We start from the raw sequence: 24,464 nt of genomic DNA, 5'->3' as shown, positions 1-24,464 counted from the left end.
GAAAGTGGACGTAGCCTGTGTTTTAAAATGGTTGCCCTACTAATTTTATCATTTTTCATGTGAGCAGCGTTCTCTATGAAGCAAGCATATTGTTTTGTCTAATATATTTTTCATAGCAACAGTACTGTTAACAATTCCCTTTGCAGTTGTATCTATTAAAAATAAAACAATTGTATCTGTCCACTGAAACTGTATGATGTACTACAGTCTTCCTTTGTGAAAGAACACTTCACAAATAACAGTAGTCCCTAGCTCTGCAGCAGGATGTGCTCTAAGCCTGTGCCAGCTCCTGTTAACAGCAAAAAGAGGATAACCAAAGGTGGTGGGCAGTTGCAACAAAGGGCAGAAAACACAGTTTACATATTCTGCAGCCAGAGTAATTCCTATTTCTGTTACATTCCCAGGTAAAAAAATTTGCATGTGAATAAAGCTGTCCTTTAGCTGATAGAAACATGTGATACAGCGACAACTCAGTATGTACATGGTTACAAGGCAGTAAAATATGGTCGACTGGGGATTATATCTCAATACTAACTGTTGCCCGAACATCACATTTGTTGTTCTTGACAAACAGCTGAATCAGATCCTAGAGAAGGTGACGTATGAGGATGGCTTGAGATCTGCAGCCCTCTGAAATTTCCTCCCGCCTTGTACGAGCTTTTGCCATCCATTTCATTGTTGTTCTCCAGTGAAATCTGCAAAGCTGGTTCTGGTCGACTTGGAGACCTTCTCAAGAATCTGTACGTGGAAATACAAGGGTACTGAGCTCTCAGGCTCCACGGTGGAAGTTCACATACAGGACTTTACTTTTAGTTATAATCACAATTTTAGATTGCCACTAAAACCTCAGAATCTTGGGATGAGTTAAGTGTTGATTGGTGTCAAGCAGTCCAAAAAATGTGAGATGACAGGAAAGAAAAGTATTTCTCAGTGGAAGAAACTGTTGAGGCTGTTAAATCATGGGGAAACTGTTTTAAGCAGGGTTTCTTAGTGCATTTCCAGGACCGTGTCCTTATTTTTCAAGCAGATAAAGTCTGGGAACAGGGCTAGGTGGGTTTATCATTCAAGGGTTTTGGTTTTTTTCCTGTTTTAAATGTTCTACCAATTTCTGGTTTTGCAATTTTCAGAGAGGCAAGAAGATGTTAGGCTAACTCTTTGCCATTCTTTATTTAACATCCTTAGATTTTAACACTATTTGGATTTGGGCCTAGAAACAGCAGTGACTTTGAGACTAAGAGGATTCTTTTTTTTTTTTTTTTTTTCCCCTCCTTGCTCTGTTTTCCCTTTTATTTCTTACTTTGGGAAGAGTGGTAACTTGGCAATCCTTACACGTGTTTCAAAATTCTGTGCAAATCATCTTATTCTGTTGAATTTTACATTGCTCCTTTGCCTTCATACAAAATAACAAGGAACAAAAGCTGATTATTTCAATGTCAATTTCAGGCTAGAAAAGGCTTTCATTTTCTATTGTCAGGACAAAATCACTGGATTTTGGGTCATCTGTTGCACTAATACCAAATATGTGTTTGTGTTAATTGAAGCTTTAAAAAGGACTGACCTTAGACTTTGTCTGTGGCTGGATGACTTAAGCCTTAGAAATGCAAGCAGCGTCCATAAATGATAGAGACTCTAAAGTTGAAGCCTATCTTTTTTCACTTAGTTTTGTATTTGGCCTATGCAGCTTGTTTCAGAATATTGCTGTGCACAGGTAGAAGTCGGAAAAATCCATGTGATGTTTTTCTATTCATACATACATATTTGTTTGTATGGGTGCTGCGGACATACCAAATAAGAAGCAGCTTGCATCTGATTTTCAAAAAAAAAAATTCTGGTGTATCAGCTACATTCCTATTAAAAACAAGCTGGTATCAAAAGCATCACGGGGGAAGGAGGGAAAAAATGCAAGCTAGCTAACACCATTTTAGTATATAGCAGCCTGAAATTCCTTTGCCAATAGTGGAAAATAATTGATTGTTTAGAACTTGAGAAATGACAATATGTGCTTGACTCCGTCCTTGCTAATTCATAGGCAAAGATCCGGCATAACTCTTGGAGAAGTCAGAAAACTTCACACCTTTCAAATCTAGTGGAATGAGATTAGGGCTATTTCCTAAGCTGAAGCTTCCTTCTTTATACAGGTTCTGCAGAAATGGACTAATAGATGGTGGAATACTGTACTAGAATTATGCAAACTCATGCATTACAATGCATTTTGAAATTATTTACTCTTGGCAGCTCGTCAGCTGTAATTAAATTTCTGAAAACTGACCTTCTTCCTTTTTTCTGTGGAACACCTCTTGCAGCACACTAATGAGGTGTGGTGGCAACGGTAGGCAGTGTCTTTTCTTTGATCAGACCAGCCCAATGGCAGAAAGACCATGTAGGCATTACTACAACGCCCTTGGCAGTGCTCATGTTACTAAGAAAATTGTGCTTTCCTCAGTCCTAAAGAAATGGGTTTGAAACTTCAGCATTTTTTTTCTATTGTTCATGCAGGATTTAAACAGCAGACTTAGGCATTTAAAGTGCCACTTACATATATATATAGACCTACCTTTTACTGCTTACCTAAGTACTGGGCAGAAAGACAGACTTGGGTTTTAGGAGTCTAGCTTTTCAGATGTGCTTCTTAATCTGTTTTATACTTCAGATATTGTGGTAAAATGGGAGTAACTATACTTGCTTAATTTCATAAAGTACTGGACATGTCTGAATGAAAAAAATACTGTTTATGTCAGTTCTTTTCTTTTCTTTGCCTCTTTGCTGTCCTGCGGCGTGATATCTGTAGTACTTCTGATCAGACAGTGGTAACTAATATTCTGATTTTGTGCCAGTTTCAAGGCATCCCTGCAAGCTATGTGAACTGAATGATGGTGAGTCCTTTTTTCCACATGGGTGCAGAGCTCAGTATTGGAGCTAAACACACAGGTATGGTGCCCCAGAGGCATTTGACATATGAAGCAAATATTCTTGAGTTTTGTGACTCCTCTGTGATGTGGAGTAGAAAAAGCAAGCTGAAGAAAATGATGCTATTCCAGTCCCCAACGAAAAGCTCTCAATGTACTCAAAGAAGCCTGATTTCTCATTCACATCCAGCAGTGACAGGTGAACTCACTTGAAACTCATGAGGTGGTACCAACACAAAATGAGTAAATGTGCCAAAATGGCAGAATACTGTAGCGGAGTCAATGCTCTTGTTGTACAGAATTATTGTGGCAGTATGTCTAATGAAAAGGCCTGCAGAAAGGAAAGAAAATCTCATCAGTCAATACATGAAATGCTCTACCCACAGTATTAAGGACTGGAATGAACTTACTAGTATCTGAAGTGTGCAGTGAGCTGTGCTGCTTAGATCCAGTAGCACTTACAATTTTTAAGAGAGCTAGGAAGAAAATTGCAACTTCAGTTTGAGGGAAAAGCGAGCGTGTTCAACTGCTTCACACCATGAGGTGTTCCGGCACATGGCACTGCTGCCTTGTGCTACTTAGGCTGTGGAAAACTACTTCTGCTCCAGTTTTGGTAGCTGAGACTGCTTGAGTTTTCTTCTCCACGTGGTTTTGGGTTTATCAGGGAGAAATACAGCTCTAAAATGTGACTTATAGGCAAAGGGAAGCTTTGCCCTCGATTCAAAATAGGATTTGAGTCAATTGAGTTCTTATTGTTTGGGTACGTATTTTGTTGGACACATCTCTTCATTGCCAGACATGGGGTTTATATCTCTTGGCAATCCTTTTTTGCCATGGTGTGCGTGGTTTAGAACAACTTCTGCTTCCTGTTAAGGTTAAGCGTTTAGTGTTATCCAAATACTCCTTATTGAAAAATGTATATTTTCCATTTCAGAGTAAGGCAAATTTCTTTTTTTTTTATGGCACTGGAAAACAGTCAAGGGAAAAGAAAAACTGTATTACCTCCTTTTCCTAGCACCTCTTGCATTCATTAAAGGCAAAGCAATCTCAGTAAAAGGTTGCGACTGGCACCAAAGGAACACTGCACCATTATTATTCCTGGAGTAAGAGAGCAAAAATAGGCTCTCAAACTTAGGCACGTTTTGTCTTCTCTTTCCTTCTCTTCACACACTGAGGCTGCTGCCAAGTCCGGCTGCTGCTTTGTCTGTAACGTGCACCAAACTGATTTTTCCTGAGTGCCCTTTTAACTGACACATTTGTCAATGCATTGGCTATCTACCACTTCAGCTGTTACAGTATCATTGTCACTGGCCTCCTTGCTGTATTTATGCTCACGTTGCAGCAACCCTCATCCTCCTCCTTGATATCTAGATGGATTTTTTATACTTCCCAATTGCAAATCTTACTGCCTCATCACTTACTGGGTAGTATTTGACATCTATCTCTGTGACCTCAGAGCTGGGATTACATCCCTTTACTCTTCACATTCCTTTATTGTTGTTCATTGCAAAAACCTATGGATTCTCTTTTTTTTCTATCTCCATGCTTTCTACTAGTACTGGTTTTTTAAATGTAGTGTTCTGTGTTTCACCATTTTCATAGAATCGTAGAATAACCAGGTTGGAAGAGACCCACCGGATCATGGAGTCCAACCATTCCTATCAAACACTAAACCATGCCCCTTAGCACCTCGTCCACCTGTCCTTTAAACACCTCCAGGGAAGGTGACTCAACCACCTCCCTGGGTAGCCTGTTCCAGTGCCCAATGACCCCTTCTGTGAAAAATTTTTTCCTAATGTCCAGCCTAAATCGCCCCTGGCAGAGCTTGAGGCCATTTCCTTTTGTCCTGTCCCCTGTCACTTGGGAGAAGAGGCCAGCTCCCTCCTCTCTACAACCTCCTTTCAGGTAGTTGTAGAGAGCAATGAGGTCTCCCCTCAGCCTCCTCTTCTCCAAGCTAAACAACCCCAGTTCTCTCAGCTGCTCCTCGTAAGACCTGTTCTCCAGCCCCTTCACCAGCTTTGTTGCTCTTGTCTGGACTCGTTCCAGAGCCTCAACATCCTTCTTGTGGTGAGGGGCCCAGAACTGAACACAGTATTCGAGGAGCGGTCTCACCAGTGCCGAGTACAGAGGGAGAATAACCTCCCTGGACCTGCTGGTCATGCTGTTTCTGATACAAGCCAAGATGCTATTGGCCTTCTTTTTTTTTTATGTGATATTTTATTTTATGTGATATTAGTGAATATTTAGCTTTTCTGAGGTTGTTAGGAGCATTCACACTGCAAATCAGACATGAAAGCATGTTGAAGATGCCTCTAAGTAATATGAGCTATGATGCTGAGTTCCTCTGTTGCTGGTACCAGATACTTAATCTGATAGAAGTATATGCTGTGCTCCAAAACGCCTCATCAAGAGTCTTTATTTTCCAGGAGTTGCATTTTCCATGTATGTTTTTCCACCCCCCCTTGCCTCAATGCTTCATGACTTCCCTTCAGTAATTTGTATCTGTAATTTGCCTTGTGAAACGATTATTCCTTTGTTGAATACTTCTCCTTCTAATACGTTCCTCATGTCTGTTGGCATTTTGTCTTATCCACCAAGATTTAGACTCCCACCTACAGCTCTGCTTTTATTTACTTCATTCGCTCCCTATTAAGTACGTGACAGTGCCTCAATATTGTGACACATGCCCACCATCTCTCATAATCAACAGAGCTCTTGCTCTGGGTCGCTATGCACCTGGAACTTTTTGTCACTTAATCCCTTTATTGTAGGACACATCACCTTGCCATTCAACTGTTTCGTCTTCATAAAGCATAGTTATTTTGGGCTCAGAACACGAAATGCTTTCAACGGCTCGCTAATGCACAAAACAAACAATGAAAAGCTGCAACAAAAGACTTAGTTTTCTGTCTTTGTGCATGTTTTAACTTGGCATGGAAAACCGTTTTCTTGCTTTGTTTTCAGACCTTGGGTAAGTAATTCTCCTTGGCACATCTGTTTTTTTTTCTTCTGTGAAATAGAGATGAAGATGCTACAAATAAAAGTGTTCTATAAAAGGTAGTTGATATTTTTATTCTTGTCAGGATTGTTATTCCGCCTGCCAGTGAAATAAGCACAATGTCTATTCTTAGCAAATAATAATGGTGATAGTTGTTTTGACTCGTCTAAGGTTTTCTTGAGTGGCTAAGTTGCTAATGGAACTGATGTTCTGAACTCCTACAGACTTTTTCATTTTTTTTACCCCATGTGTTTTTTGCAACTGATGTACTGGTTTGCTTTCTTTTTATTCTCTTACAAAGCTATTTTATCCTGATGTAGAATCTATTTCCCTTTTTCATGGCAAAGATTTGGCCTTAGTATTGTTCGCTCTTTAAATTGCTCTGTTCTATTCGCTTGTGTAGTAGAATTGCCTCTTTTTTCCTTAAAAATAATAATTAAATGTGTACCTTTTTTTTTGCTTATGAAACTGCTTCTCTCTCTACAATGCCACATTAAAAAAACCCAAGTTGCTCTACTGTCCCTTTCGCAGAACATTCCCTGAACATTTGCTGTTTGCAGCTATGGAAAGAAAGCTCTCTCAGATTGCTGTTCACTGATTTATTTTGCTTTGGGGGATGGTCTTATTTTGAGCAGTATTGTTCAGTAATATCTATGCTTGGGATAATGCCAAGCTCATCCAGGGCAGCGCAGGCAGCTCTTTCCATTGTAGGGCTTCCAATTAAACTAATGCTACCAGCTGTGTGTTCTTTTGTCTGCCCTGGACTAGGTTGTGGTATTGTGCTTCTCACTGCATCTCTTCAGCAGAGCCTGTTGTCTCCACACTAATAGTTTGGACAAGAAAGGGGAGCCATGGAACATGAGCATCTAGAAATAGAGATGTAAAGGACCTTTTAGCAATGTGAATTATGCTAAGAAATGAGTCCTCTAATCTTGGAAAGAAAAGTTGAGGGGGACACAAATGTAATCGTTTGTATTTAGATCTTGCAAATGCTTTTTACAAAGGTGCCAAAGTATCATAGTTGCCAAAGCAAAGAGAAATCTGATTATTCATCCAAAATTAGTAATACAACAAAGTTATGGCAGAGATGTGACTAGGATATGAGCCTTCAGATTCTCAGTCTGATGCCAAATCGTCTAGATCTTCTTGTTTCTTGACAGTAGAGGAGATGTGGTGAAGTAAATGGGGAGACGGAATTAAAAAAGAATAGATAGAGGAGGAAACGTGAAAAGGGAGGGCAAATTTCTTTGCCTGGCTGGAGCTGATCCTGGGGAGGGAGGCAGAACAGGTAATGAGAGAATGAAAGCCAATGTTCTGCAATGCTCAGAGGAAGAAAAAGCAGATAGGACAGTAAAGTTAGATCTTACATAGAAAGGCTGGAAGGGAAAATTGCCTGACTGATAGGTGGCAAGGAAACTGTAATTTTTGTCACATTACATCAAATTCAGTGTTTTATTCTCTTAACCAGACTGTTGCCCTGGCTTGTTTTAAGCAGGTCCATAAAATGAGAATTATTGACAGTCAATGTTTAACCAGGTTTTATTGTTACTGTTTTTTTTCCCCCAACACTTCTACATGGACTTTCAGAGAACACAACTGCAGTAAATCCTTATGATTTAATCAGGATGTTATCTTTTGATATCTTTTGCTTTAAGTCTCGGCCTTTTTGTTTCTGTATAGTTGCTGATCTGCAGCAGGAAGGCTAGCTGTTAAAAAGGGTACCAGGCACTGAGCTGCTTAATAACGTCTCAAATAGTGCTGGTTAGAAAAATTAAAAGTGCTAGGGCGAAGATGAAGTAAGGGATGGAGGGATGGAGCAAGCTGTACAGTAGACTAAAATAATATATATGCTTCATCATTAAATAGATAATCAAGTGTAATCTACCAATGATTACACATGAAATAAAAAGTTTTCCTTTTGCTGAATGGATAAATGGAAATTGCTCACGTAACAGTTTGAGCAGGAACGCTGGCAGTGGGTGAGATTTGGCTTGTGTCAGTGAGGGATCAGCACAAAAAACCTCAGGATTTTTGAGTCGTTATTGGAATCTAGGACCACATTTCCTTGCATTAGTTGATTTTTTTCAGTAGGCTACATTAATTTTGCAGATCCTTGCAGAGGTCAGTTTTGTGATGCTTCTCAAGTTCTTTCACCAATGAATGTCACTGCCATGGATTTAATGTATTCAACCTCCTCCTTTCCCTGTGTCTCTTCAGCTGCTGGAACTCGTATTGAACTTTTTTGTAAGAGTACTGAGTGGCAAAATCTCCACTTTCCCTGTCTGTCAGGGCTACAGCCTCTGTTTACTCCTCAACCATAGACACCCTGAAAAACTAAAGTACTTTTTTGGGCATACACTTGTGTCCATGTGCTAGAGGAGATGGCAGCTAAAACCATCTTCAGCTGAAGATTTGTGGTCATGTAACTTTTTTTAAATGTTGGGGCTTTTAAAATATTTTTCGATGCACTTCATGCTTCTGGAAAGGCAAGGAACCATCACTCCTCTGAGATAAAGCATGTGCGCAATTGTTGAATACAAGGTGAAACCAGATTTAAAAAATATAGGGAGATACACTGCTCTTTCTCTGTCTGATGTGGAACTACCTGAAAGGAGTTTGTGAAGAGGAGGGAGCTGGCCTCTTCTCCCAAGTGACAGGGGCAGGACAAGAGGGAATGACCTCAAGCTCCACCAGGGGAGGTTCAGGCTTGACATCAGGAAGAAAAAATTGCACAGAAGGGGTCATTGGGCACTGGAACAGGCTGCCCAGGGAGGTGGTTGAGTCACATTCCCTGGAGAGGTGTTTGAAAGATGGGTGGATGAGGTGTTGAGGGGCATGGTTTAGTGATTGACAGGGATGGTTGGACTTGATGATCTAGTGGGTCCTTTCCAACCTGGTGATTCTATGATTCCATGTGGTGAACTGCAAGACATGTGCCCTCCGTCTACCTCTGTAGAGCAGAAGAGCTGCAGGTTAGCCTGAAGGAAAAAAAAAAAAAGTTTGGACTTCTGTCCAAAAAGAGAACTTGCAGAGCCTACTATTTGACAACCTCTGCCATGTGTGCTTCTTTCAGGCTTGCATGTTGCATCCTGCAAGAGATGGTATCAAAATTCCCTTCTTATATAAATCTTGCCTCCCTCCAAACTTGAGAGACTTCCGGTTTATTTTTGCAATGAATAAATAAACTTTTGTATGACGGGTTTAATGTTACCATAATCAGCAAATCCTTTATGCAGGAAGAAATCTGACCCAGAAAAGACTCTCACAAAATGCTTTTCAGTAGAAAAACCCAAAAGTAGTTGTGATGTCTTGAACAACAGAGATGCACATATGCTCTCTGGTAATATTTTTTACTCTTAGATGTCAGAAGTTTGGATTATTTTTCCCAAAGAAAGAAATCCCAAGGCTTATGAGGCACAGCTGTTAAGACTCAAACACAAGTTTGTTTTACAGTCAGGACAACCCAAAATCCCTAGAAGGTTAATTACAACTGAATTAAAAATACTGTTAGCAGTCCAAGTTGTATAAAATGTAGTGGAGGCTAGCGGGAGATTGGATAATATTTACAAGGACATGTAAATGAAGTGGCTTTCTATAACCTTATCAAGAAAAGGAACTGGATAGACTCCATTATCTGCACTGCAGAAGAGATTATTCTTTAAAATCCAGTAAATAATATTTCATTCCCTCCACCTTACCCTTGTTTCCTTCTGAATAGTTTCCATGATATATTAAAGATGTGCTGTCACTCATCTTGAAATAATTCACTTCAAAGTCTGGGATGAACCATTGTGTTATGAAGGAAAGATAATTTACAAGACCAGAATGTCTATCCAAAAGTGACTAAAAAGATTTATTGAAAATTTGATGCCAATCTCACTTGATCATGGGTCTCATAATCACATTTTATCCTTATTTTTTGCGTCTGAGATTATGAACATCAAACAGCAAGGCCTGTAGTTCATCTGTTTAAACCTCTTGTAAGTTTTCATGGGTCTTTTCTTGTGAATACATTACAATTCTACAAGGAATTAATGAATGTCTTGGGACTGTTATTTAAAGGTGACAAAGATCTAAAAAATTGTGTTGTGCTTAGCATAGCCACTTAATGAGGAGGGAGCAGAACATCTCAGTGAAAGAAATTCAGACTTTAACCTTATTCCTTATCCTCTGCAGTAGGGAATTTGCATGCTGTGGTCCCTCAGACTTCATCAGCATCCAGAAACTAAGAAAAGCTTTGAGTAGCAGCCAGCAGCGTATTATTATTCTCAAAGTAAACAAGAAACAATAGCTTATAGAAGTTCTGATTGCCTAATGTACAATTACAGGTGCTCAGTCTCCTGATGTTGTGTTTTGCCCCTTGAATCAGTTGCTTATCCTGATTTGGATGTGGATTAAGACAAACAGTGTGATGGAGGGGAAGATCAAGTTCCAGAATGCATAAATAAATCTGTAAATACTCTCTTCATGTCTAATGTATGGAGAAAACCTGAAGTTCTTATGGATTAAATTTTTCTTCCTGGCCTTTGACTGGATTGTAGGTTCCTGGCTATTTTGTTGGAATGGAGAACAAATTTGAGTGTCCTTCTACGGAACCTGTGATTCATCTTGTGGTGAATTGTATAGACCCCGAAAGAGAGGAAAAAGTTTTTTAAAAGTTTCTGTGTAAAAGCTGTTGTTTTTACTTTATTTAACCAGCAATTTAAATAGGAGCAAAATTAGACTCAAAATCAGTATCCAGTGATCTCATACTAATTTTTTTTTAACTTGGCTTCTTTATGGTGTATGAGGGTGATTTGGTATGATTTATTATCAGGAAAAGAAGGGAGAAATAAGTAAGGAATTGCTCACATTTTTAACAACAGCTAAATCTCAGTAGTCCTTTTTATTGGTGCTGCTTATTTATTCCTGCATCTATTTTTAAACCTTCTCTTATTTATAGATTTTTAGTAGTTATTTAAGGATCTGCTATTTTTTCCATTTTACAGATAATGCATTTTAAGATACATTTGGAACCACTGCCGTTTAAATTCTGCTTTGCTTGAAGTGCTTATACAAGCTGATAGCCTAGTTGTAAATTATTTATTAAAAATCACTTTGGCTATGCTCTTTATTTTAAAAAATAGCATATTGAACACAAAATTAGTTTTTAAATTTTCCTTATATGCTGTGCCAAACTAACTTAGAAGAGATTTTACTCTAAAAGATCACTTTTTTTTTTTTTGTTACTGCCAGTCAGCCCACCAGTATTGGAAATTCAGTAACTTTGCTTCTTGAAAAAGACAAGATAAGCTGAAGAATTAAATGTAATGAAGAATTAAATGTAAAACTTTGCTTGGTAATAGGGCAGCAACCTCGTGGATTAGCTCACGGGAGCTGCCTTTGGTAGGGAGCCAGGAAGGGGGTCTGTGCTGCGGTTCGATTTGCCTCCCTCGGCTGTGATTTTATAATGGGGTTTGAAGTGAAGTCATTTTGATAGGAATGGTTGGACTCGATGATCCGGTGGGTCTCTTCCAACCCGGTTATTCTATGATTCTATGATTCTAATGCTGGGTGTTTGCCAGTGTGTGCTAGACATCCTATGTGCTGTATGTGCTATGTATATCTACAGTGGAGAAATGTTTTAAGTTATCTTATTTTATAGACATTCTTAATGTTGTGTCTATGCCATGTTTAAATTCTGTGATCAGTTTTCTTCCTTTCCGTGGTGAAGATTCAGTTTTTAATAGCATCTGCTGTCTGGTGGTTATGAGGGCAAATTAGTATCTGGACAACTTGTATTTAAAGATAACTTATGGTATAGAACAGTAGTGTTTCATAAACACCTTTTACTAATTTTCCATTACTTCTTTCTTCAACTTGCCGTGGAGTTGTGTACAAGTCCATTTGAATTTGACATTTCTGCTGCCCTGACTGAGGTCTTAAAAGACACAGCAATATTTTTCTTTCTTTAGTTGATGGCAAACTAATATTCCTTGACCATGTTGTCAGAAGACTAAATACCAGCTTGGAAATACAATCTCTAAGAAGGTCACAGTAAATTAAATTGCAGCAGAGTTTTGAATGGCAAGATAGCATTTAAGTCCTTTTATATATATATATGTATGTATGAGTGTATGGACTTCTTTAACATAAATAGAACGAAATAGAACTTTGATATTTCAGGCTCAAGAAGGGAATGCAACCAGGATTTCAAATATATTTGAACTAGAGTTTTCATTCAATTTATAAGATACAGTTGAAAGATTTGGATCACTAGGAAAAGTATTTAATACAGCTTTTGTTTGTGAGAGTAAAAAAGGGTTAAGAAAACATGTAGACCTCAGCTTTTTACCAATCAACTCATCTGCCAAAGTTCTGCGTGGCTAAGGAATGTATTCACATCGTACATAATATTTTGACATATTGTATAGGCTTTACTTTGTGTGTGTGTATTGTAGAAGTTATATTCCTGTTCACAGAAAAATCCCATCCGACTGACTCAAAGGCAAACTCTGAAACTCATGCACTCATTTGCTAGAAAAAGCCTGCCTTTGAGATAACAGCCCTTTCTCCAGCAGCTAACTCTCTGTGTATTAAATAGTCTCTAAATGTACAGGAATAAGGTCCATTTGCGAGCATAATTAAGTGCGTATTTCCCCAATCCAGCACACACAATTTTCATAAGTGTATTATGGAAGAAAGAGCCGCATGGGCAACTTCACTCCTGAGGCTATTGTAACAAATGTTGTGCAGTATCAAGAGAGAAGATTTTAATCCTTTATTCAGTTTGTTTGCCAGTATTAGCATTCGGCCCTGTGGAGCTAAATGTTCCATGCTGTTTTCTTCTCTTTCATGTTTCAATAGCAATTTTCACCAAAAGTATGTTTCTGACTTCATAGCATTACAGGGATTGTACTGCTTGTTCTCAGTCTGAAAGTGTGCCTAGAAATTTAGGCATTTTTCAGCAACTTATGTAATACAGTTTGGCTGTTTTATTTTTAAAAGTCATGTTTGAGAGACTGGAGGGTCACACTACATATTTTATTTGAATGGGTAGCGCCAGGGCCACATAAACTTAAATTTTTGTTGAATTAAAAGCAGGCTTTTATAAGAGCTAACATCAATTTTTTTCACCTGTCAATATCTAACAGTTGAGATACCTACTGACATAAAGATAGCTCCTAGTATTTTTTCATGGGTAGACCAAGATATCAGTAACAACAGTTTGTTTCTCAAGCAATAGCATTCTCACTGCAATATGCAGCCTACATATTGTCATACTTGATGCAGGAGAACCATATAAAAAATGAGATTCAACATCTCCCTAAAAAGATAACTTGACAAGCCTTTTATCTTTGTTGAAAGTGATGATGGAGGATGTAACAAGGAACATAAAAGATGAATGCTAATAAGATTGTTTTGAGATGTCCCGAATATTAGAAACTTGTGAGATACTAATATTTTTTTTATCTAATTAACAATGATAATTTCATACTTTTTTTAAAAAAGGATGCTTGTGGTTATTGAAAAATGTATTGCCTTTAACCTGACACCCAGAAGCTGGCTCAAAAGCTGAGCTATATTCAGAGCATATAGAGGGGAAACGTTTTATCCTAAGCCAAAACACTTTGAAATTTCTCTGTGGGGACACTCACTCTCCCATATTTATCTGCATGAATGAATTCAACAGTGTTCCCGTTGGACAGAGCCTCAGCAGCTCTGGGAATTCCAATATGCCCTGGGAATTCTCCAGAGCATGTTTCAGTTCTCTGTATGTTCATAGAATCATGGAGCGGTTTGGGTTGGAAGGGGACCTTAAAGATCATCCATCGAATTCCAACCCCTTTGAAATGGTCAGGGACACCTCTGACTAGACCAGGCTGCTCAAGGCCATCCAACCTGACCCTGAATTCTTCTAGGAAGGGTACATCCATAACTTCCCTGGGCAACTTGTTCCAGTCTCTCACCACCCTCATTGTGAAGAATTTCTTCCTAATGTCGAGTCTAAATCTTCCCCCCCTCCAATTTAAAGGCATTCCCCCTAATCCTACTACTACATGCCCTTGTAAGAAGTCTCTCCCCAGCTTTCTTGTAGGCACCCTTCAGGTACAGGAAGGCTGCTCTAAGGTCTCCCTGGAGCCTTCTCTTCTCCAGGCTGAACAAGCCCAGTTCTCTCAGCTTGTCCTCATAGCAGAGGTGCTCCAGCCCTCTGATCATCTTTGCAGCCCTCCTGTGGACCTGTTCCAACAGTTCCTTATCCTTCTTATGTTGGAGATTCCAGAGCTGGACACCATACTCCAGGTGGAGTCTCAGGAGAGCAGAGTAGAGTGGGAGAATCACCTCACTTGCCTGCTGGCCATGCCTTTTTTGATGCAGCCCAGGATACGGTTGACCTTCTGGGCTGCGAGTACCCATTGCCATGTTCAGTTTCTTATCAATCAGCAGCCTCAAGTACTTTTCTGTAAGGCTGGTCTCAATCACGTCGTCCTCCATCCCGTATTGAAACCATGGATTGCCCCAACCCAGGTGTAGGGCCTTGCATCTGGCTTTGTTGAACCTCATGAGGTTCACACAAGCCCACTTCTCCAGATTATCCAGGTCCCTCTGGATGACAGACGTTAATGAGAATAATGCACTGGCTTTATGAGAAGCTGATTCTCATCATTCATGACCTCCAGTGCTGGTTGTTGGCTACAAAATCAATCTCCATGTGAGCCTGAAAGTGTATCTCCATTCCACACATTGTGAATGTTCCCAGTGATATCAACAATTGATTGTGAAATAAAACATTACTCACTGAGAGAAAGAGACATATGATACAAGACAACAGGTTTAGTACTAAAATATGTTTTCGTGTTTTGGGGGAAAGATGTTCTCACATGTGGGTTTCTTGATTTTTGCCTGCACCTGTTGTGCGTGCAGAACATTCCTCCAAAATAAATAATTGCAGTTAAGTACTAGATCTTCATATGTAAATATATATTATTCTTTTTTGTCCCATTACCTAATTTATGTGTGTAAGTGCAGGTTAACTGCATACGTAGTGTTGTTGGTGGCTAATTGAGTATTTCGAAGTCTAGCTTTGCATATGCTCTGGGGAATTATGCTACAAGGCTGTGTAGTTTCCTCATTCAAGCTCTCAGGTCTGTTAGAAACCCAATATAAACACTTCACTCTGCTTTATTTTGCAGGGTAATACTTCAAAATTACAGACATAATCATTATTAATTCTTTTGATATTTATTGATTGCATTAACATTAATCATGATAAACACCTTTGGTATTAATGTGAATGTCATTGGTATTGTGCTTCAAAATGCCTGCTGTAACTCAGCCCTTATTAATGGGATCATTAGTTACAAGGATTTATTTTTATCATAAAAAATTACATACCATTCTGTACAGAAGTGAGGACAATACATGTATATGAGCTGTTCACTGAATTTTAAAAACATTTTGCTGTTTATAAAACTAGGGGGTTTTAGGTTTTATTTTTAAAAAAAAGAAAAATGAAAAGGAACGTTGCATGACATTATTCCACGTGTCTCTTAAAACTAAAAAGCAACTCAGATTTCGCTTGGACAAGATAATGTACATAGTCATATTCTGTTGTTTTCAAATGCTGACAGCAAGCCTGAGGTGTTATTTCTTTCAGTTTTCTCTGTATAATGCACAGACCCTATTCATGGAGCTGTTGTGCTAGGCTTTGAAGAGTGCTTATCTGCTTGGATAGTCATGTTAATCCAGTAGCTGGAATCAGTTCTTAATGCCCCTCAGAAAGGCCAAGGGTGGGTCTTGTTTTCAAGGGATAATTCATTGTTGGGCAAGGTGGACAGAGTAGTCTTGCAGCTCACAGCACAAGACAGCTCCAAGTGAATAGAGAAGCTTCATGATTTTAATGAATTTTAGCTCTGACTTACTCAATGTGCAAAATTTTATCCATATTTCATTTGATTGGACCTGTTGCGTTTCAGTTTCCAGTGTCTACATTTCAACAGCTAAATAGGCCCTATGCACTGAACACTGTTTTCTCACTGTGTTCTCTTACAGCCTGTGACCTGATGAACCAAGGCATCCTGGCCCTTGTTAGCTCCATTGGCTGCACGTCAGCAGGATCCCTGCAGTCGCTGGCAGATGCCATGCACATCCCTCACCTCTTCATCCAGCGCTCAACAGCAGGAACGCCAAGGAGTGGCTGTGGGCTCACCAGGAGCAACCGCAATGATGACTACACGCTCTCCGTCCGCCCCCCAGTCTACTTAAATGATGTCATCTTGAGGGTGATCACAGAATATGCCTGGCAGAAATTCATTATTTTTTATGATAATGACTATGGTAAGTATTTATTTAGCAGGGTAATTTTTGTCAATTCCATAATACTGTTGAAAGCAGTCACATTACATCTTTATAGTCTTCCAATAGATTATGTTTTGCCTGTGAACATTTATGGTTCTGTCATCGTTTCACAGCACCTCAGAGAAATCCATTTCTAAAATCCATCAACATGTACAGGTTTATTTGATAATTTCTTTATTAGAGTTAGCTGATAAATAGAGAACTTATCTGGCTTTCTATTCTGCCAGTGTTTATGAAGCATAAAAGTTTTTAGCAAGCTCTCTTGTTGTGCAGACTGTAGAAATATAAGATGACAATTCGAGAGGCAACATGTAAGATTTTACATTCTGTAGAGTTGTTTATTGCATGGTCTATATTTCATGTTTGTTGGCATATATATGATGACCAGTAGTTGAAAGAGTGGTGAATGTAGTTCAGAGGCCTCAGCAAGAGTGAGCTGCTATTCATAAATGTAAAACTTGTAGACAGAACAGAACTTCTGTAGACCAAAGAACTTTTGGAGGAGGGCCTAGAGAAGGTCATGTTCCTTCTTTTTTGAGTTCATTCAGTGTTTCTGAAAGATGCTGAATTGATGATTGTTGTGTGATAGAGCTAGTGTGACACAGAAGCGGCATCATAAGACTGCGCTATCCAACTCGGTGACTCAGCTGAGTACAAATTATATTCTACGGCTGAGAGGACAGCTGGACAGGTTTCTCTAGTACAGGTGCATAATCTAACTAATTTTATGATCTTTTTTCAATGGAAAATTGCTTTGAAGCCAAACCTGTTTTCTTCAGATGCATCCATTATTCATAAATAATCATGACTGGTTTGGATGAATGTTTTAAAACTTAATTTCAAAGTTAAATCTTTAAGTTATGGAAAAACGCTCACTTCAGCTACTTGCCACACATAATATCTGATTCATTCAGGTCAGGTGTTATTGATTTTTGTTTCCTGGCTACATAATAAATTCTTAAATTAGAACGATAGAAAATGATGAATAGGAGAATTGCTATTTATAACAAAGCAGCACCTAAAAGCACCGGCTGCAGGATAAGGAATACATACAGAAAAACTCATCCAAAAAGCTTGCAGTGAAGAGTATTTTGGTTCACGTTTTATGAGTTTGTGTATTTAAATACCAGTGTACCTATGAAGAAGATCATAGTCTGGCCAGCTAAAGGACATCTTTATGTATTTTTGAGGTTTTATACCTAAAAAATATAATTAATATTTTAATAATTATATTCATAAATGCCAGTTTGAAATTATTCAAATTCAGTATTAATAATTTCATTTTTTTATTTGAGAATGCAGTTCAGACACCATGTCATTTTGTCCTTGAGTTCTGGGTAAGAATCTCATTGTGGTGCAATTTATGTAACAGAGATGCCTGCCTGCCTGCCAGGAATACGTTTCAGAACAGTAGCTCATTCAGTGACGCATCATACCCAGACATGACAAGTGGCAGATATTAATTCTTTCTACCATCTTCTATGGCTTTCTGAGTTCCGTAGTCTATAAGTAATGCCATACTGCCCAAGACAGATTGGTAATCTAACTTTAATCAGTGATCACTTTCACATACATCAGGAAAAGGTGTAAAAAAAATTAAAAACCTACATTTAGTATATGCCGAGCAGTCTGTCCTCTTTCTAAACATTTGTGAAGTTTGGGTATTTTCAATGGGTTTGGTGGGGTGGGTGTTTGTGTTGTCTTTTTTTGTTGTTGTTTGTGTGTGCATAGTTTGTGACTAATACCGTGAGTCAAAATATTTTAAATGCAACCTGAGTTTTCAGTTAACTAAGCACCTCTGAATAGGGCTATTATCTGTGCAACTGTACTATGTTTCTTTAAATTATTGCAAATCCTTTGTTTCAACAGCCATCCTAGGGCAACATGAAATTTCTATTTTTTCATTTTACTTCCTGCCATTTCTTTATAAAAATTTGTGTTGCTGATTTCATTGGCCATCTTCTTCTCCACTTTTAATAAGGAACATGAGAGCAGAAGTTTCAGATCACCACCTCTAACCTGAGGCCTCTCTTGTTATATCCATTACCATGAGAGTTGTTCTCTCTCTCAGCAATCCCTCTTCTTGTTTGTACTGTAATGCTTCTCTAATTCCTCACCTCCGTGTTTCAAGTGAAATCATTAAGGTTGACACAGTATTTTGCCTGTTCTTAATCATCTTAGCCAGGTTTTGATCTGTGGTAGTAGTTTTCCTTGTACCTGTGATGACATTATTTTCTTAGCTATCCCTTGAGAACAATCTTGCCAGGAGCTTATTTTAAATCTTAACAAATTATGTCACTTTCTCCCCTTTCTGCTATTTTATTGATATACTCAAAGCATTTCCAGTATTTTAGCAGTGGACATTTTCTCTTCCCAGGTTCTGTATTGACCAAGGGAGGACTTACACAGAGGGACAGGCAGAGGAATTCAGGGCCTGAAGAGAGGAACTGGAATCACTTGTTAATAGATTACAGAGTGGAGAAGTCTGAATTCAGTATTCACCCTCCTCTGAGAAGGAGGTTGGACTATGTGACTTCCTGGAGTCCCATGCGACTCTAAGTGTTCTATGATTTGTGATGTTTGAGAAAGCCCGTCAATTAGATGGGTATGTTGATGTGAAATACTTGAACGAACAAAAACAAACAAACAAGCAAAAGAAGTCCAGCATCACTTTGTGTTTTATAAAAGAGAGTTTGCCAGATAACCCCAGAAGACCTTGAGGAAGGGAACCTTACTGTTACCTTCTGTGCTGGCTTTAGAAACAAATCAAGACTGTGCATGCAGAGATGGGGGTGGAATTCTAGATGTAAGCCATCCCATTGGTCAAAGTGTCAGTGCAGCTGAGGGTGGTTGCAGTTCCCTGTGGAAGATCCCAGTCCTATGCCTCAGCTTGCCCAAGAAGATCTGATGAAGTGTGATTTATTTATTTTCTCAGCTTATAGAGATCTAAAATCAAATTCTCATTGGAAACTTTGTTCAATTTAACTGCTTGCAGCAGTTAATATGAGACATTTTAATGTAACATTTAGTATTAAACATTGAAGAAGATAGAAGATCAACACTTGCATTAGAATTAAAATCGTATTAGGAAGAGATTATTGCTATGTTCTGTGCAGTCCTCTGCAGAACTGACTAGTGTGCAAACAGAGCAATTTGTTACCTTGGTGTTCTGGTTTTTTTTTCCTTTGTGGTGCTCTTTGCTTCTCAGGGCATACATCATAGCAATAAGCGATGTCTTCATAACAGTAAATGGCACATGAGAAGTAATATGAATATAGATTCTGGTATGTGTTAATCCCTTATTTTTCCCCATTGTTACCATCTTCTTGTAATTTAGAAAATATGACAATTCTGGTATACTGACTGGTTCCAGTGACCAGCAGAATTCCAATAATTTCCTTTCTGAATTTTTTTTTCTATGGTGATTTAATTTAACCATTTGCAAAAAAAATGCTTTAGCTGTACTACTGAAATTATTTCCAGTAACAAATTTCCGTTGTGAAAGAATTGCGTCTTTTTTATTTTAAATAAGTTTCCCCAGAATAAAATTTGGCTCATATCCAAAGTAAATACTGTACTAAACCAGATCACTCTCACCTCTATAAGAATTTGCAACTATTTATCAGTTTATCAGTATCATATTTTTTCAATCCCATAAATTGAATTGCTTTTGATTTTTATCTTGCAGCCTATCATAGATTCTTTTTCATTGTCAGAGAGTTAGAGAATTGTTTATAATTGGAAATGTGTCTTTCTGCAGGGCCAAGAGTTATAGTCCCAGTGTAATCCTTTTTTAAAACTCTTACATTCTTGTTTGAATAAAAGTAGAAGAGTATATTCAGTTTTAACGTTTTAATACTTCTTCTGTCTAAATGCTAGATGATTCAAGTCTACTTAAAGGTTCTTAACAGACAAAGAAAGTTAAAGTCTTTGAAGGAAGCAATTCTTTTCTTAAGTCATAACCAGCTGGATGTTGAAGTGATGTAGAAATGCATTTCTGAAATAATTGACATCTAAGTTTTTAACTGATAGGATTTTTTCCAAGTAAAATTGTAGGTAGGTTGACTGCTCCAACTCAAAACAAAAGACACCTTGATATTAATCAAAAAAGTGTTTTGCTGCTGTCAGCTTTGTTAAGCTGAGTAACTAGTGAAAGGCTTTTGTAGAGCCATAGTTTTTTCTCAGTGGCAGAGCCTTAGCAGTAATAATGTGAAGCAACAGTTAGTGAGTGAAGAGGTGACAAAAGAGGACATTTATCTACAGCAGTCTTAGGTGCTGTTTGTTTGTATTTCATTTACTACAGATGTATCTTTACCTTTAGTGTATAAATCCAGATGAATTTGTGAAAATAAGAATGAGCTGGATCTTCTATTCCCTCATCCTTGCTCTCTGCTGGGATGATATAGATTAAACTCCCACTGAAATCTGTAGTCAGTCCCCTTGTACTCAGTGTGGTTTTGTTCCTTCAGGTAAAACAAGATAAAGGGCTACCCACGACATGAAATCTGATTTTGTTTAAGAAAATTTCATGTGAGGATATTGAAAATGTTCAAGGATGATTCTGCATTTCTTAAAATAGCATTAAGGACAGTCTTCTTGCAGAGTTAAAGAGTAGGCAGCATGAAATGCAGCAAACTTATGTAGTAGATTGATGCCTTTCTGCCATTAAAATTACTGTCCACACAGTATATACAAGCCACATTTAGTTCACTTAAGCAGCCAAATGGGCTCCTTCTCTTTCCATTCTTGATTGTCCAGTTCAACCCATTGTGCTTGTTGTGCTGCAGAGGATAGCTGTTCATCTTCTTATAAGCAGGTGTAGAGCCTGGGCAATTCTTCCACTAAATCTCTAAACTCTTCCTTAGGACCTTCAGCACCCTTTTCAGTGAAAGGCATTTTCAGAGTGGACGCTACAAATATGTAACTTATAAATTTGGAAGTTGCAAAGTTTAGGTTTGGGAAGTGAGCCACTGACATCTGCAGACATTTTGAGCAAGCTTTGCCAAGTTATTACATCTTTATGATTTCAAGTTCAAACCAAATTGTTTGAAACAGCAAATCCTGACTTGCTCTGACAAGGTTCAGTCCCCAAATAGTAATGTGAAAACACCTTTACTCATTCAATTGCAGCGCAAAACAGATGAAATAGTCATTTGAGGTCCAAATATGCGAACCCAGGCTATATAAGCAGAGTAACTGACCTAGAATCCTAGCATATTGTTGTTTTTTATCTGTGGTGTATCAACAAGGGGCAAGCTCCTCAATTCATGTTTTCCTCTTTAGGCTGTTTACAGTTAACTTTATTTTCCTGGAATACATAGATACTTACTGTAATAGTAAATTCTTTAAGAAGAAGCCAGTGAATCATTGCAAGAACATTATTCTGAATTTTTTGCTTTTCTAAGATGAAAGGGCGAAAGTCCCTTTGTTGGAAAAAAAAAATATTTTTAATGTTTTGTTGTTACCAAAGCAGATAGAAAGGTTCTGCACTTTATCTAGAAAGGCTGGGGAACTAAGATTGTTTATGGAGAATTAATATTGTCTCATTTCCTATTCTCTTTTGTGTTGTAAATAATATTTTAAAATTATTCTGTAATTTTTTTTTTAAATATAGAAATCCCAGTTCTCTATCCAGATTTCTGTCTTTTTTCTGTCTCGTGTTTTTCAACCCTGTGTTCCTTTGGTATGTAACCATCACTGTAAATTTATACGATATTTACTGATCCCAGGACTACAATATCTTTGCTTACAGTTTTTTGACCTTCCTACTAATACTAGGTACATTTGGCAATGGATATTTGTCATTCCCTCAAGAGGTAATTTAATTTTAACTTTTGTAAAGAAAAGAAACAAAACAAGCATTGACTATTATAGAGATTTGCCCTCTGAAGTGAAAGGAGGCATTCCCATGGCAAATGGAGGTTGAAGAAGACTTCACTGAAAGGGAAAGGAGGAGGTTAGTGGTAGGAGAATTTAGGGAACATCTGTCTTGCAGAAACTTCTTGGATCTTCCCTCATGCTCCTCAGCATACATAGAGGTTTCAGACTATTTGTGCACCAAGAAAAGATGAAGGTAGTGGTGTGAGGTACCTGGTCACATCACTAAAAACATGTCTTAAGCTCAATCTGAGAGAGGATTTTGGAGAAAGACACAAAACAAAATACAGTCTCAAGGAGGAGAGCAGCAAGATTTGTTTAACTGAAGATTCTGGCCCAAATAAAGCGGTCTGTGAAACTACGAAGGTAAGAGAGAACAGTATGCCCATCCCTGCCCCAGAAAGGTGGTTGTTTTCAAATAAATTGAGTACTATAGGATCAGAGTAATGTTCTTTAAAGATCCTGGGGAAAAAAAGGTATTGTACTGGAACTTGAAAGGCTGAGCTGGTAGCAGAGAGGCTGCCTCCCGTGCTGTAAAAAGGATAGTATTCTGAGACAGTGCCCATCCATACATATGGGCCCTGGACTCATAATATCTCCTTTAAAAACCTCATAGACTAAGTAATTCCTTTGACACTTTACTGCACAAACATTTTCAAGAAATAAATGTATGATGACCACTGATATATGTGTTTGAAACCATAGTATTTTCAAATCGTTTAAAGTTTCAATGCAAGTTTAATAAAGATTCATGAAAGAATCATGCTGTCTTTAATCGATTGCAAATGCTTATAATTACCTCGAGGCTGTTTTCAGCTGCCTGATGACTGTAATATTCTCAAGTCTGTCTCCAGACAGTCTTAAAACTGTTTATTACTCATCTGGCCCTTTGCCAACTTCCTGTACTCATTTACTTCCCTGTGCCTCAATAAACATATAATTAATTCAAGCTTATTATTGAGCTGCTTTTTTTCCCATTAGTATTTATTATGTCATTTAGATAAGGAAAGGAACATGTGTTTTTCATCTGTGTAACTTTAATGTATCTACTATATTGCAACAATAACTCTCTGAGAACTTTTTTAGCAACTGACTTTTGCTGGTTGACATTACCACTGGAAATTGAATATATATTTCGATTGACCTTAAAGTTGTTCAACTTCTGAGATAACTGAACTATTCTATAAAAGTTCTCTAGTGGAACAATGGCCATGTTTCTGCTTTTTAACCATGTAATAGTTGGGGAAATGCTTTCTAGAAGCTATAAGTAGAGGGTTTGTCATTCACTTGTGTTGCTGTTTTTAAGGATGCAATGGATAAAGTATTCGAAGGCTTGGCTTGACAACTATCAGTTGTATTAGTAAGGAAGGAAAACCAAATCTTTTGTTGTATCTAAAATTCCATTGCTGATGTCCAACAAAACTGTAGATGTTATCCTAGTATCTGTGTAATGTGTAATCACTGTAAATGAGGAGCTATCTAAAAGTTTTGCAGAGGCATGAGATTTCTTTCATATATACAAAGTCTGCACGTGTCAGAAGAAAAGTGACTTGTATTAAGAATATATGAATACCTGAAACTTGCATGGATCTTCACTGCTGTTTGCTAAGTATTTTTCATCTCTCAGCACATTGTTGTGATATCTTCTCAGAAGTATTAGAATTGAATTTGTAAACATATATTTTGGCAGTTAAATAAATGAAGAGTTATCAAACAAAGAAACTATTGTACTAAGTAATTGTCTTGTTGAATACAAGAAATTATACCACAGTTGGAAAAAGAGACGAGTTAGGCAGAATAACATCATAAATGTCAGGTAGTATCATAAATTGAAAAGACAACTTCTCTCTCAGAGTTTTAACCAGTCAAGAAAAAGAGGAAGCAGAGACAGAAAAAAGCTAGAAATTTGATATATCAATTTCTAAATCTTAGTTTATCAGCATTGTTTTCATAGCTTATGTTACTCACAGCACCAGTCCACTCAAAGTATTCCTGTTTCAATAGTACAAACTGTTAATCGACTGAAAAAATTATTGAGGAGCAGTTTGATTCACGGTCAGAGAAGAGTTTGTCTTAAGTAAGATTATAGCACACATAGACACACTTGCTTAATTATGAGGAAGTCTGCAAGGATAGTCATTTTGCTGTTCCTCACCACCCCCTTGGAAGGGAATGCATGGTGTCTAATGCATACAAAAACCAACAGGGAGCAAGTAGTGACCTACAGGGAGAGTTGGTGTATCATACTGACAGAAGTATAGATTAGTTGCTGCTCAATAAAGGCATATATGTAGGCAGAGATATATAGCTCTGTTGTACAGTTACATAGCATTCAGGTAAATTTT

General features: G+C 38.0%; 1 protein-coding gene across 7 annotated transcripts in view; it reads left to right on the top strand.

The window, feature by feature from the left end:
- The window catches only part of GRID2 (glutamate ionotropic receptor delta type subunit 2), a 726,503-nt gene that overhangs the window by 408,267 nt on the left and 293,772 nt on the right, over positions 1-24,464 (top strand). For all 7 annotated transcript variants that reach the window (XR_011337353.1, XR_011337352.1, XR_011337351.1 and 4 more), the window contains exon 3: positions 15,937-16,221. Coding sequence is in view for 2 of the 7 variants with exons in the window: in XM_069855621.1 (XP_069711722.1) it covers positions 15,937-16,221 (285 nt within the window). In the remaining 5 variants the exon portion in view is untranslated. The remainder of the gene's footprint in view (positions 1-15,936; positions 16,222-24,464) is intronic.

The sequence above is a fragment of the Phaenicophaeus curvirostris genome, chromosome 4 (genome assembly GCF_032191515.1).
Source record: "Phaenicophaeus curvirostris isolate KB17595 chromosome 4, BPBGC_Pcur_1.0, whole genome shotgun sequence".
NCBI lineage: Eukaryota > Metazoa > Chordata > Aves > Cuculiformes > Cuculidae > Phaenicophaeus > Phaenicophaeus curvirostris.
Note: the sequence above shows the minus strand (reverse complement) of the source record. Positions and strands in the feature narration are given on the sequence as shown.